This window comes from Dendropsophus ebraccatus, chromosome 7 (assembly GCF_027789765.1).
Source record: "Dendropsophus ebraccatus isolate aDenEbr1 chromosome 7, aDenEbr1.pat, whole genome shotgun sequence".
In the NCBI taxonomy this organism is placed as follows: domain Eukaryota; kingdom Metazoa; phylum Chordata; class Amphibia; order Anura; family Hylidae; genus Dendropsophus; species Dendropsophus ebraccatus.
In genome coordinates this window covers 146,981,538-146,995,169 of record NC_091460.1, presented here as the reverse complement: position 1 = coordinate 146,995,169, position 13,632 = coordinate 146,981,538, and the positions used below count along the sequence as shown (strand labels likewise).

At 44.1% G+C, this 13,632-nt stretch overlaps 1 protein-coding gene across 2 annotated transcripts in view; it reads right to left on the bottom strand.

The window, feature by feature from the left end:
- FHIP1A (FHF complex subunit HOOK interacting protein 1A) overlaps nucleotides 1-13,632 on the bottom strand; it is a 146,015-nt gene that overhangs the window by 73,573 nt on the left and 58,810 nt on the right. For both annotated transcript variants that reach the window (XM_069978682.1, XM_069978683.1), the window contains exons 3-4: nucleotides 11,139-11,357; nucleotides 4,463-5,089 (exon numbers count right to left, since the gene is read on the bottom strand). In XM_069978682.1, the coding sequence (XP_069834783.1) occupies nucleotides 4,463-5,089; nucleotides 11,139-11,240 (729 nt within the window). In that variant the 5' untranslated portion in view covers nucleotides 11,241-11,357. The remainder of the gene's footprint in view (nucleotides 1-4,462; nucleotides 5,090-11,138; nucleotides 11,358-13,632) is intronic.

Below are 13,632 nucleotides of genomic sequence, written 5' to 3'. Positions count from 1 at the left end.
CCCCATGATAAATGTCTCTCTTTCACCATCTGTGTTCTCTGTATTATTATGGGGAAAAAAAGTTTATGAGATTTGCAAATTACTGTAAGTTTTTCATTGTCGCCTGCCAAAAGCCATACTTTTAAAATAATTTTTGTTGACCTAGTCAAATGAGGACTTGCTTTTGGAATGGAACCATTTTGGCATTCGTGCTTTCTTTTCTTTCTTTTTTTGCCATTAAGAGTTGCAGCAGAAAATGCAGCCAGCGGGAGCAGGTAGGCCATGGCAGCAACCCAAAGGGGGCAGATGTTAGGAAGGGCACGTGTCACAGTTGTCTAGAATGGGACCAGCTTTGGCCACCCCTGGATACAATAGGCTGACACAGGGATGCTAGGAGTTATAGTTGCTGCAGTTAGGTAGAGTAGTGAGGTGAGCTGTGAGTAGCAAGGTGCAGGTATCGTGCGGGAGGAACGACAGAGTCTCTGATAAGACTTAACTACGGAACAGTTTACTGAATCAGCTGAAGGACAGTATAGAATATCACAGTCTCTGAATACAATAGGCAGTTTGCTCACAGTTGAATTAGCTTCAGCAGGAGGCAAATACTTGTAGTGTCATATATATATATATATATATATATATATACACACATATAGATATACTGTATATACACATACACCACAAAGGTGGTACAGCAGGTATGCTGGTACATAAAACAGATACTTTGCACTAGAACTCTGCTCTGCTGCTGGGAAGGATACAGATAAGGACTTGAATAGTCTTTGAATACAGTAGTTGCTTGAAATATACTTGAATACACTTGAATACACTTTCAGCTAGTGGATATAGGCTTTTTCCGGTGTATTACGAGGGTGACTTGGTATCTTGCAGGCTACAGACTGGGGTCCATTAAAGGACAAGTGCCATGAAAACCTTTTTCCCAGTAATTGAAGCACATTACAAAGTTATATAACTCTGTAATATGCTTCCATCACCTATCTGCCTCCCTTCCCTGTCTTTTCCCCCCTCCACCCCCCACCAGGAAGTGTCCTACCTCACACAGACCTAATTACTGCCGTCACCGTCACCAGGCAGCTCCTTCTTGTGAGGATTAGTCATCAGCAGGAGGGCTGCTCTAGCTCCTGTTACAGCACCCCCCCCCCCCTAGTCCAAGTCTTGGCTTGCAGTTGTTCAGCCAATGGGAGCTGAGCAAGCTAAGTCACCTGACAAGGCAGGGGAGGGGGGGCTGCTGTAACAAGAGAAGGAGCTGAGAGAAGAGCTTGGTGACGGTGACGACAGTAATTAGGTCTGTGTGAGTCAGGACACTTCCTGGTGGGGGGTGGAAGGGGGAAAAAACAGGGAAGGGAGGCAGATAGGTGATTGAAGCATATTACAGAGTTATATAACTTTGTAATGTGCTTCAATTACTGGGAAAAAGGTTTTCATGGCACTTGTCCTTTAAGACACTGCGGTTTAGCTGGAGCTGCACAGAAAAGGACATCCGCCTAAGCTACCATGTGGGCAGGGAGTGACACATGATTAGTGATTGCAAGCCCACCTAGTGGGCACAGCTATTTATCCGGGAGACCCTCTAGGGACACTAGCAACTTGCAGTAGGTTTTTGTTTTGGGAGAGGCAGGGAGAGACAGAAAGAGGCAGAGAGAGACAGAAAGAGGCAGGGAGATAGAAGATTTAATAGGTGTAAGGGAGAGATAGAGGCAGTGGCGTAGCTAACATAGAGGCAGGGTAGGCAGTTGCTATGGGGCACATGCAGCAGGGGGGCCCAGGGATGCACAGGGAAAATAAGAGTCTCCTGTGTAAGTGACCCAGTGTTCACTTATATGCTGCAACATAAAAAAGGGTTAATAAGGAGATCTTTGCTTCACTCCTCTGATAACCCCTGATCTCTGTTGCAATCAAGTAGGAAAATGTGTCAGAGGTCAGGGGTTATCAGTGCATGAGCAGTGAAGCAAAGATCTCTTTGTCTTCCTTTTTAACTCTTTTTTGTGTTGCAGCATGTAAGAGAATACTAGGTCCCTTACACACCGCAGTACATAAGGGGTTAAGCAGAAGGTAGTCTGCTCTATGTATTTAAGCATGAGGGCTCCTAATGGGCCCTTATAAATACAGCAGCCATTGTCTCTCTGCTCTGCCTGTCAAGTTTATAGCTGCTTCTGCCTCTGGCCTAAAACTGAGCATATATAAATATATATATATATATATATATATATATATATATATATATATATATATATATAGTACTTTGTGTTGTGCATAGGGGAGGGGGCCCCATGAATCCTAGCTACGCCCCTGGATAGAGGACAGTGTTGGTGGGATCTGTGTAGCAGGGACATTGCTGCAGTCACTTTGTGTCAGTACAAATCTTCCACCTCTGTTCACAGATTTCCTGGATGCTTTTCTGGATTAATTTAACCCTTTAAATGACCTGTCAGGTTACATCTTCATTCTTTTACTAACACCATTGTTGGCAGCATAATACCCGTGATTGTACATCAGTGATCCATCATCAATCACCTGTCAGGTTACATCTTCAGCATAATAACTGTCATTATACGTCAGTGATAACGCAGTGTCCTACCACTTCCACCATCAACTCTCTGTCCTAGGCCCTGTGGGGTCACATTGTGTGGCTAATGCGGCCAAACCTCTTACGGGGCAAGTAAGGGCTGAGTATATCTTATGCCCGTCTGTCTATGGCCTGTAGCATCACCTAGACGGCTGTTACGGCTGTTTATGCCAATTTTCAGTGTGTTTTTAGTGCTTTGGTGTCTTTTATTGGCTACTGGCTTTACAGGATGGCTAGTGTTCCTTTAAGGGGTTGATGCATAGTTGAGAGCCTCAGCAATATTTCAGTCTATACACAATAGAATTGCATTGGGCTGCACTGATTTATTACAGATTGACGGCTATGCTTTACCTTCCCGGCAGAGAATAGATCAGGGCTCAGGTGCTGCGACTAGCTGATTATTTCTATACAAAGTGCAGCGTTATCAGCGGAGGGCACGGACTGTCCAGCCGGAGGAACACTTTCCAAAACTTAAAGGAAGGCGACACTGGGCGCGGCTATTTATCGGTTTACTTCTCGGTGAGTAAAATAGCTGAATATCCGAGTAAAGAACAAATATATTGTTACATAGAGGGATGCGGATGTTAGCGTACATGTACAAGCATGGGCCACATTGACTTTCATCTTTAGTGATTACTTTCAGGTAATTTTTGGGTCATAATTCATACTGGGCCTCGGACCCAAGAAGATTGTTTGCTGTAAAATATCGATCTTGACAGATGGACAAAAATAGTCACTTTTAGGTTAGGTTCCCACAACGTCTTGTTTTTAAAATAATGGCCGTTATTTTATAATGGCGGACGTAAATAATGGTTATCATTACTAGCGGTCATTATAAAATAACAGAGGTTTTTTTGCCTAAAAAAAAAGACGTGGAATCATAGCCTCAGCCATGATGGAAGCCCGGCTAATAACCTATGGCTATCAGATAGAAGTTTCCAGAGGATAGATAAGTGTTATATGAACCGGTCCCTAGTAAGCGAGTGAATTTACCAGCAGTGTGCTATCTGCTTGCTTAAAGTGATAGTGTCCCCCCACCCCCACCCCCACCATATCCGGAGGTCTCAGCACCTTCTTATATTCTGGACATTTCATATCTTACAGTATAATGGATTTCTTGGTGGTCTCTCCCCTCAAAAACACTTTTTTATTTTTGGTGGTGTATAGGCGGTGCATATCCCCACCTACATTGGCACCGTAGGCCCTGCGCCCATGACGTCATCAGCCCCCCTCCGCGGTGCCATTGGAATAGGCTGACCTAGAGGCCTAGGTCCCACCCCCCCTCTGGTCTGGCTGTCAAAGGGGGCGGGGCCAGTGCCTCAAGGTCAGCCCATTACGATGATGCCGCTGAGGGTACGGGGCCTAAGTGCTAATAACATCACAGAGGGGCGGGGCTTACAACACTAATGTTGGTAGGGATATGGGGCACACCAGCCGTTAAGCCCCGCCCATATGGCACTGTCCACCAACAAGAACATACATTTTTGAGGGGAGAGACCACCAAGAAATCCTTTATATGGTAAGATATGAAACGTCCAGAATATAATCTTAAGAAGGTGCCGAGACCTCCTGACATGGAAAGGGGGGACGGTATCACTTTAGAACTATAAAGTATAATAATTCAGCCAGGCTGCTATCCTATCTCCAATCTGTAAGAGAAGCATTAGGGAAACACCTCCATTATAACATGGTGATCGGCAAGTAATCACATTGATAAACTATACAGCCATCTAGTTGCCGGCGTCCAATAGCTGCAGATTGTACACCTCGGCATAGGAAGGATATGGAAATGACTGAGTCTATACACGTCACCAACCTATAACAATAGACTTTCAGTAGAACAATGGATCACTTCCAATTCTTCTAGTATTTCTATGTAGGGGGTCTTAGACTCACCGGACAGAAGTAAGTGCTCTCCACTATGTGTTTAGCGACCATGTTGTTCTCTGCCGACAAGGACATGATGAAAAGCAATGCGTCCCGGGCTTGTTGTCCCACCGTGCCTTCTCGATGAATAAAAGGTATAAGCAGGGAGAATATAAGGAAGTTGGCAGCTCCCTGGTCTTCACTTGTGTGAAAAAACAGTTCTAAGATGGATGGATCTTTGGCAAGAATTGAGCAGAGCTGGTTAAGTAGGACGACCAGTTTGGTCTCCACATTTGGAGTGGTTGTGGAGGAGCACGTGCTGAGGAGCATCATCAATGGCTTCAGGATGGGTTTGTGATGGAGCAAAGGTTGGTGCGACTGCGTGACCAGTAACTCGTACATCCTCAGCTGCTCAAACTTTGTCTCGTCTGAAAATTCTCTCCTGAGACTCCATAAAAACAGCTTCTCCATAATATTCTCCGACACCACAAACTCCAGGATGGGCCCCATGGCGGCATCTTTTACCTGCTCCTCAATGAGAAGCAAGATCATGTGCTCCACGTAATTCTGCACCGCGCTGACCTCATCGGAAGAAATGGCTCCGTACCGTGCATGGGAGTTCTTGAAGGGGTCGTGTTTCTCCAAAATGCGCTGAACCTGCAAGAAACATAATCATCGCATGAAAATGAAAGCAGGGGATTCTGGGACGGCAGAATTATCAGGAACTCTACAGTGTTTATAAGATTATTGTTAATGAGAAACGGCCTCGAAGTCAAAACGAACAAAAAAAACAACGCAATTTAAACCTCAGCGTACGCAGCGCAGGAAGGAGAAGCAGGCGTCACAATGAGCAATAACCTTAATGAGGCGTAATCTGAACCGCTCTCAGTCATCACATAAAATCACCGCTGCGCAATCAAGACGCGGAGAACGTTCACTCGCCATATTCTGCCAACTGATGAACGGAAGCCAAATAGTCCCAGAGCCGCAGAACATGCTGGATCTACCCGCGACCTATGTGTGAACGGACAGATGTCTTCAGATCTTTAAAGTGGACATTATAGAAAACAGACCCGAACTACCACAACTTATTACCTGCAGACATCGTTTTGTTATGCGTAATTTGCATATTAGTAGATTATAGTTAGTGGAAATGACACTCGGGGGGGGGGGGAGCTACTGTAATTGCCTTTTGAGCTGGCTAACGTCATACATTAAAGGGGTACTCCAGCAAAAATGTTTTTCTTTCAAATCAACTGGTTTCAGAAAGTTATATAGATTTGTAATTTACTTCTATTAAAAGTGTACCAGTACTTATCAGCTGCTGTATGTCCTGCAGAAAGTGGTGTATTCTCTCCAGTGCTCTCTGCTGCCACCTCTGTCCATGTCAGAAACTGTCCAGAGCAGCAGCAAATCCCCATAGAAAACCTCTCCTACTCTGGACAGTTCCTGACATGGACAGAGGTGGCAGCAGAGAGCACTGTGTCAGACTGGAGAGAATACACCACTTCCTGCCGGACACACAGCAGCTGATAAGTACTGGAACACTTTTAATAGAAGTAAATTACAAATCTATATAACTTTCTGAAACCAGTTGATTTGAAAAAAAAATAATTTTCTCCAGAGTATCCCTTTAAGGCAAAGTAATACATGTAAAATAGTCTAAAAAAGGGAGCTATGTGCATTCTCTATTACACATACCAGGAAAACAGAAATTAGACACAAAGTACAAAACGTCTGTACTGGTCAACAACAAATTAATATTGTAAATGAACAGTAGTTAGGGAGATGCAAATGTCTGCATTGCTATTAAAGGGGTTATCCAGCAATAAAAAAACATGGCCGCTTTTCCCCTGCTCTTGTCTCCACTTTGGGTGGGGTTTGAAACTCAGTTCCATTTAAGTAAATGGAGCTTAATTGCAAAACATACCTGACCTGGAGACAAGAGAGGGGGAAAAGCAGCCATGTTTTTGCAGTGCTGGATAACCCCTTTAACGATATTTGCTATACGGGTACGGGAACAATGTGCCTCTCCATTAAGTTATGGTTACATGTTGCAGTACTGTGCATAATGAAAAAGTGCAGAGTTCACTGAAAATTGCACTGGTTTTGGATAGATATATACATATGTGAATATATATATATATATATATATATATATATACACACACACACACTGTGTGTGCATACATTAAGGTCGGCACTCTTGTATAGCAGTAAATTAAGCCCTGCCCCCATTAACCCCGCCCCTAGGTAAATCCAGCGGGACCTCCGCCTGCCGCACCTGCTCCTGAGTAGGGGTAGATTGCTGCCATAACTTACATCTGAAATAAATAAATATGCATAAATCCAAATGCAGCAACTTGGAAAACTTAAATTTTGGTAGATTACAATAGGCTCAGTCCCCTGGTTAAGCAGCAGGTCGATTTCCGATCATTTTTCCTATTCATTGTCCTTTTTGGAGTCAATGAGCGACCGCCAGAATATAAATATTCTAAAACAATAAAGATAATTTGCACAATACTCCATACAATACTATACAGTCTATACTATATATCCTGGCTTCACTGGGGAGAATTGACGTTTTGTAGTTAGATACATTTGGGGAAATGATTATTACGGGTGCATAGTGCATTACTTTATATTTCTATGGAGTCTTCGGTTAATATTGGACCAAATCACCTTTTATCTGTTGTATAAATTCCTGGTGGTTTTGTATAGAATATGCCGCCATTAGCAGCCACAACATCTGCTCCTCCGCATTGCCGCCTCCACTACACATAAGCCGACCCCCCCCCCCCCCCCCCCCTCCGCATCAGGTATTTATTTGGCTTATCGTATAATACCCATGGGCACTTGTCAATCTGCTCATTCAAGGATTCTAAACCAGCAAAATTAGAATGCAGAAATCAAATGTATCAATTGTAACAAATGTATCAAATGTAACAATTTACCTGCAAAATAGTTATGTCTCCAGACCCCAGAACAGGGCTATGACGTGCAGCCCCAGTCATTGTTTATTGGAGGGCCGGAACGGTCTCTGCAATTAGGTGGGAGACCTGTCTGCTTATTGTATGGTGGGAGGGGATTGTATGGTAGGGATTGAGGTGATTATAGAGATTCTTACTGGTCTGGCTGACTGTATCTTGGCAAATAGGGTCAGCTCCTACTGTTATCTAGTGAGATGCATTCTAATTGGACAAACGTCTGGCTGTTCCCCCTATGACATCATTGACCTTGGTTATTTAAGTCCAAACAAGACAAGGGACATCGCCATTCACCGTCCCCCTGAAGAAGCTCCAGTTAGGAGTGAAACTAGTTGTGAAGGCGGTGACTAGCGTTTACTATCTATACTTCAGCCTTATATAGTCTATATCTAGATCTATTCTAGTTATCAATACAGAACATCTGTTAGATAACGGCCCACCGGCCGCTGGACATTTAGCATCTCTCCTACCAGTATTAAGGGCTGTAGTGTACAGGATTTTAAGACTCACTTTTATAAAGTCACATTGATTTTATTATAGACTATTAAAAGTTACGTTTTACTTTATAACCGTCACAATCTAGGCTCAAGTGGGCTCAGTGGCTCTTAGTGTTAATTACTTACCGCCTAGTATGCCCGATTGCCTGTATAGCGCCATTTTGTGTGATCAATATGTATTGCAAAACTAAGGTGTTAGGTTACTAGCAACAGTTACTTGCAGTCTGAGTTGCTGACCTTGAGTTTTGGTTGACTACAAGTGGAGCAGTATATATTTCTGTGCTGCAGTGTATGGTTACTATAGGTGGAGCAGTATATATTTCTGTGCTGCAGTCTATGGTTACTACAGGTGGAGCAGTATATATTTCTGTGCTGCAGTGTATGGTTACTACAGGTGGAGCAGTATATATTTCTGTGCTGCAGTGTATGGTTACTACAGGTGGAGCAGTATATATTTCTGTGCTGCAGTGTATGGTTACTACAGGTGGAGCAGTATATATTTCTGTGCTGCAGTGTATAGTTACTACAGGTGGAGCAGTATATATTTCTGTGCTGCAGTGTATAGTTACTACAGGTGGAGCAGTATATATTTCTGTGCTGCAGTGTATGGTTACTACAGGTGGAGCAGTATATATTTCTGTGCTGCAGTGTATAGTTACTACAGGTGGAGCAGTATATATTTCTGTGCTGCGGTGTATAGTTACTACAGGTGGAGCAGTATATATTTCTGTGCTGCGGTGTATAGTTACTACAGGTGGAGCAGTATATATTTCTGTGCTGCAGTGTATGGTTACTACAGGTGGAGCAGTATATATTTCTGTGCTGCAGTCTATGGTTACTACAGGTGGAGCAGTATATATTTCTGTGCTGCAGTGTATGGTTACTACAGGTGGAGCAGTATATATTTCTGTGCTGTGGTGTATAGTTACTACAGGTGGAGCAGTATATATTTCTGTGCTGCGGTGTATAGTTACTACAGGTGGAGCAGTATGTATTTCTGCACTGTGGTGCTGGGTTACTACAAGTGGAGCAGTATATATTTCTGTGCTGCGGTGTATAGTTACTACAGGTGGAGCAGTATATATTTCTGTGCTGCGGTGTATAGTTACTACAGGTGGAGCAGTATGTATTTCTGCACTGTGGTGCTTGGATACTACAAGTGGAGCAGTATTTATCTCCGCACTGCTGTGTTAGGTTACTACAGGTTTAGCAGTACTCTATGCATTGTGCACTGCAGTGTTGAGTTATTACAGGTGGAGCAGTATTTACGCTGGTAGAGAAGTATTTATTACTGCACTGTGATGTTGCTTTGGTGTTGCTAGGGGGGAACAGAAGCAGAGTAGCAGAGAAGAGGATGTTGTGAGAGTCCCAACCCAAGTAGTACTGTGCTCTGCCGGGAAGATGAAGATGATGATGATGAAGAAGGAAGGAAGAAGGAGGAGGAGAAGGAGAAGAAGAAGAAGAAGAAGAAGAAGAAGACCTGTGCCCATATATTGACCTAGAATAGTCTTCACACCACCTTATACCCACTAGACTCGTGTGAACCTTCCTAGAGGGTGACACAGGCTCCAGACCTTGTTACCTGGGATGAGCCAAATGCTGAGGGTTCCCTGCTTACACCCGCACTGTGAGATAGAGTTCCTAGGCTTATCGCAACTTTGCTCTATCCAGATCAGCTTCTAGCTTACTGCTGTCTGTGGATACTGTCCTGCTCTGTGACACTCCTTGTCCACGGCGTAGGTTGAGGTTGTCCTCTCTTAGAAGGGTTTTAGCACTGCATAGTGTTGTGTAGCGTTACTGAGAAGAAACTGTGAGCTGTGTCTTGCCTCCTACCCATGCGGGGTTCTAGCCAAGACTAACCTAGGTAGGGGACCTGGCAAAGGGCCAGGGCCCAGAGAGGACCACTGTGCAGAGCGATCTAGCTTGCGCACTTCCTCCTCAATGTCCAACACAAAAAGACTCTTGCACTTCCTCCACCCATGTGACTTCCTTCCTTAGCGTAACTAACATGTGCTGTGAGTGGGTGAAGAGTGCAATAGAAGAAGTAAGGAGAGAGATGATAGGAGAAAAGAAGAACAGAATCCTACTGGTCTGCAGATTCATGTGACATACAAAGAAACAATAACCCTTTATACACTTCAGCTGTGCGGCTTCCAAATACACATATCTAACACAGTGACATCTAGTGGTGAAACGTAGTACTACTTATATCACCACACAAGTACAATAAGTACAGACTTTTACAAAGGGTGTATAGAACAGTAACACAACTGTACAACCACTACAATATATTATATATATATATACAACCACTATATATATATCTAAACCCAAAATAGGGAAAAAGGAGATTAGTAAAGGGGTATGTGAAAAATAAATCTATACATAAGTCTCCACTTCTTTACATTTGGAGGAGGACATTAAGTGAGACATTCCTGGATTTCCTGTGTTAGTGTTTATATGTTTTTTTGTGTTCGCTGTTTGTGTTACACCGAGCTACTTATTTCCAAGGTCATTTGTTGCTGCAGAAAATAAAAATTAAAAACCTTATAAATGCTACATAATCCTGCTAATCCTGGTGGCCCAGGTGCGCCATGGGAAAACCTGGATTGGATGACTAAGCAGTTATCACCTGTGCCTGAGGTGTCGGCTCTGTCAGGTGTTTTACTGCATCTTATTTGGCTCGTCGCACTGTTTGCAGTTGTCTCCGCATGTTTAGTCTTCTACACACATAGAGTGAGGCTCACATCGCATCCCGTCATCTACAAACACATCACACCTGACACTTTGATGTCACACCTGAACACTTTCTAAGGCCTCATTCACACGTTCAGTCATTTTTCTGCACCGCAAAACCTCCCGCTATTTTCACTCCGTGGTCCGTATAAATTCATCCGTATTGCATCCGTTTCAGTTTCTGTAAAATGTTAACAGTACTAGTTTACATAGATTTGATCCGGGTTTTTTGTGGACGTCACGAATCCAATAGACTTCTATTGGTAATCCGTACCGCAATCACAATCCGCATTAGGACATGTCTTTTTTTTAATGGAAGGGATTACGGATCAAAATTAAAACGGACTGTGTGCATAGCCCAATATATATCAATGTGCTCTAATTTGAATGGTGATTATGGATCCGCAATTATTGACAACTTTCCTGAAGGTGTGAATAAGGCCTTATCTACACTCAGAATCCAGGTAAGAATCTGCAGAGCATTACCTGAGCCCAGTGGTTCTTAAAGACTATAGCACACGTCTCCGGGTCGACCCCCTGCAGGTTGATGGTTTGGCGAGACTTGCTGACACTGAAGATCTGGGCCATGGTGCGTCCTGTACATAGAGGCCTCGCTCCACTAAGCCATGCTCAGCCTTTGTCTGTCCTCCTTAGGCCATTGTTCTCGGAGTGTTACCTTTGTATAGTGTTACACCTGGAGCGCTCCTATGTAAAGACAGAAACAAAGGCAGATCATATACTTCTTGTCGCGGCTCGGCCTTCAGCTCTATACACGCTATTGATTTGTGCTTACTCATGTAGACCTTGAAGTCGAACCATAAGGACTGAATGTCGCCTAGCAACCTGGGATCGCCATGTGAAATAAACAAAGATCAGGAAGTTTTCTATTCTACAGATGAGAAGCTTTATGTTCACCCAAAGAATACAGCATGGTCCCCCGTGCCGCCCTCCTAATATCCACCATGCTAGAGAAGCAGCAACAACAGCAAATAAAAGGCAAAAAACATAAAAACACATATAGAAGAAGCCTGCAACATTCTGACCTATATGTGGCATTTTATGTATGCCGTGTTCCTACACACAAACAGCCTGACGATAGTTCCCCTTCAAGCAATCCAGCAATGTTGCCAGTATTATCGGCAGCGCATTATTATCGGCAGTGCATTATTATCGGCAGCGCAGTATTATGGGCAGCGCAATATTATCGGCAGCGCAGTATTATCGGCAGCGCATTATTATCGGCAGCGCAGTATAATCAGCAGCGCAGTATAATCGGCAGCGCAGTATAATCGGCAGCGCAGTACAATCGGCAGCGCAGTACTATCGGCAGCGCAGTATTATGGGCAGCACAGTATTATCAGGAGCGCAGTACTATCGGCAGCAAGGTATTATAGGCAGCGCAGTATTATCGCAGCGCAGTATTATCGGCAGCGCAGTATTATAGGCAGCGCAGTATTATCGGCAGCTCAGTATTATAGGCAGCGCAGTATTATCGCAGCACAGTATTATCGGCAGCGCAGTATTATAGGCAGCGCAGTATTATCGCAGCGCAGTATTATCGGCAGCGTAGTATTATAGGCAGCGCAGTATTATCGGCAGCTCAGTATTATATAAAATAAAGCATATAGAAATTACTTTAACACATGTATTTGTCATTGAAAAGCAACATTTTATTCTCCCATTTTTCTCAGTGTGCTTAACTAGTATGTGGTGTCCCACCACAGGTGGCTTTGCATCTCTCCTGTGCACCTCTCAAAAAACTCCTTCCTTCAGGTTAAAGGGAATAAACCATCAGGCATGGGCTGAAGCACTGGAGGCGGGCCAACCTACCCCCAGAGGAAACCCCCGCCCCTCTATGATACAGCCCCACTGATTCTAATGGAGCCGTGTCACAGAGGGGAGGGGTTTCCTCCCACTGGGGGTGGGTTGGCCCGCCTCCAGTGCTTCAGCCCGGGCCTGATGGTACATTCCCTTTAAGTGGTAATGAGGTACTTTAAAGTTTTACCACTAGATGTTAGTCTTTTGTATTTCTATGTATTGCACAGCTGAGGAAGGTCATGGGTTAATGTTTTGTGTGTACCATGTGTTGTTATTGACCAATAGTAGGTCCTTTCTATTTCTAACTTATTATCTTTCTCCTTTTCCTTATGCACACACTCATCGCCACCACTCACAGGGAAGTTCACTTTAGGCACCTGTAGGAGGAGTTACTTGGTGGAGGAAGTGCACAGTCAGTTCTTACCAAATTCTCAGCGAGGAAAGATGCAAAACCTACTGTTCCTGCTGTAGTTAAGCCAGGGCCTCGCTGCCGCCAGGACCCCTGACAGGGACAAAGTTCGGTCTAGTCCAGACTTAAGTATGTATAGATGCAGCTAGAGACAACTGGTCCTTTCTTTGCTATTACTATGTTCAGTATGCAGAGCTAAGCACTTTAAAGGGTGAGGAGTTCAGGAACACACTAACCCAGGCCGAGAACATGTCTAAAAAGAGCAGGGCAGTATCCTAAACACAAGAGGAACTAGCCTGAATAGGACAAAGCTACCGTAAAGAAGGTCTATATATCCTATCTCGAAGTGCAGGTTACTAGGACACCCTCAGACACTTAGCTACGCCCAGATAACTACGGCTGGGGCTTGTAGTACCCTGATAGGATGGGTCACACGACACTGTAGGGCACAAGGTGGTCAGACACAGTCTAAGCACAACTACAAGTAAACTTCTCACTACAAAGTATAGTTCTTCAAGGTCCAGCAGAGTGCATTGCTACACTGGGTCAGGGCTCCTTTAACAAAATCTTATCCTCTACTCTCCAAGCACCTCTAAAACTACCTCTCCTCTCCTTCTCTAAGCACTGCTACAACTACCTCTCCTCTCCTTCTCTAAGCACTGCTACAACTACCTCTCCTCTCCTTCTCTAAGCACTGATACAGCTACCTCTCCTCTCCTTCTCTAAACACTGCTACAACTACCTCTCCTCTCC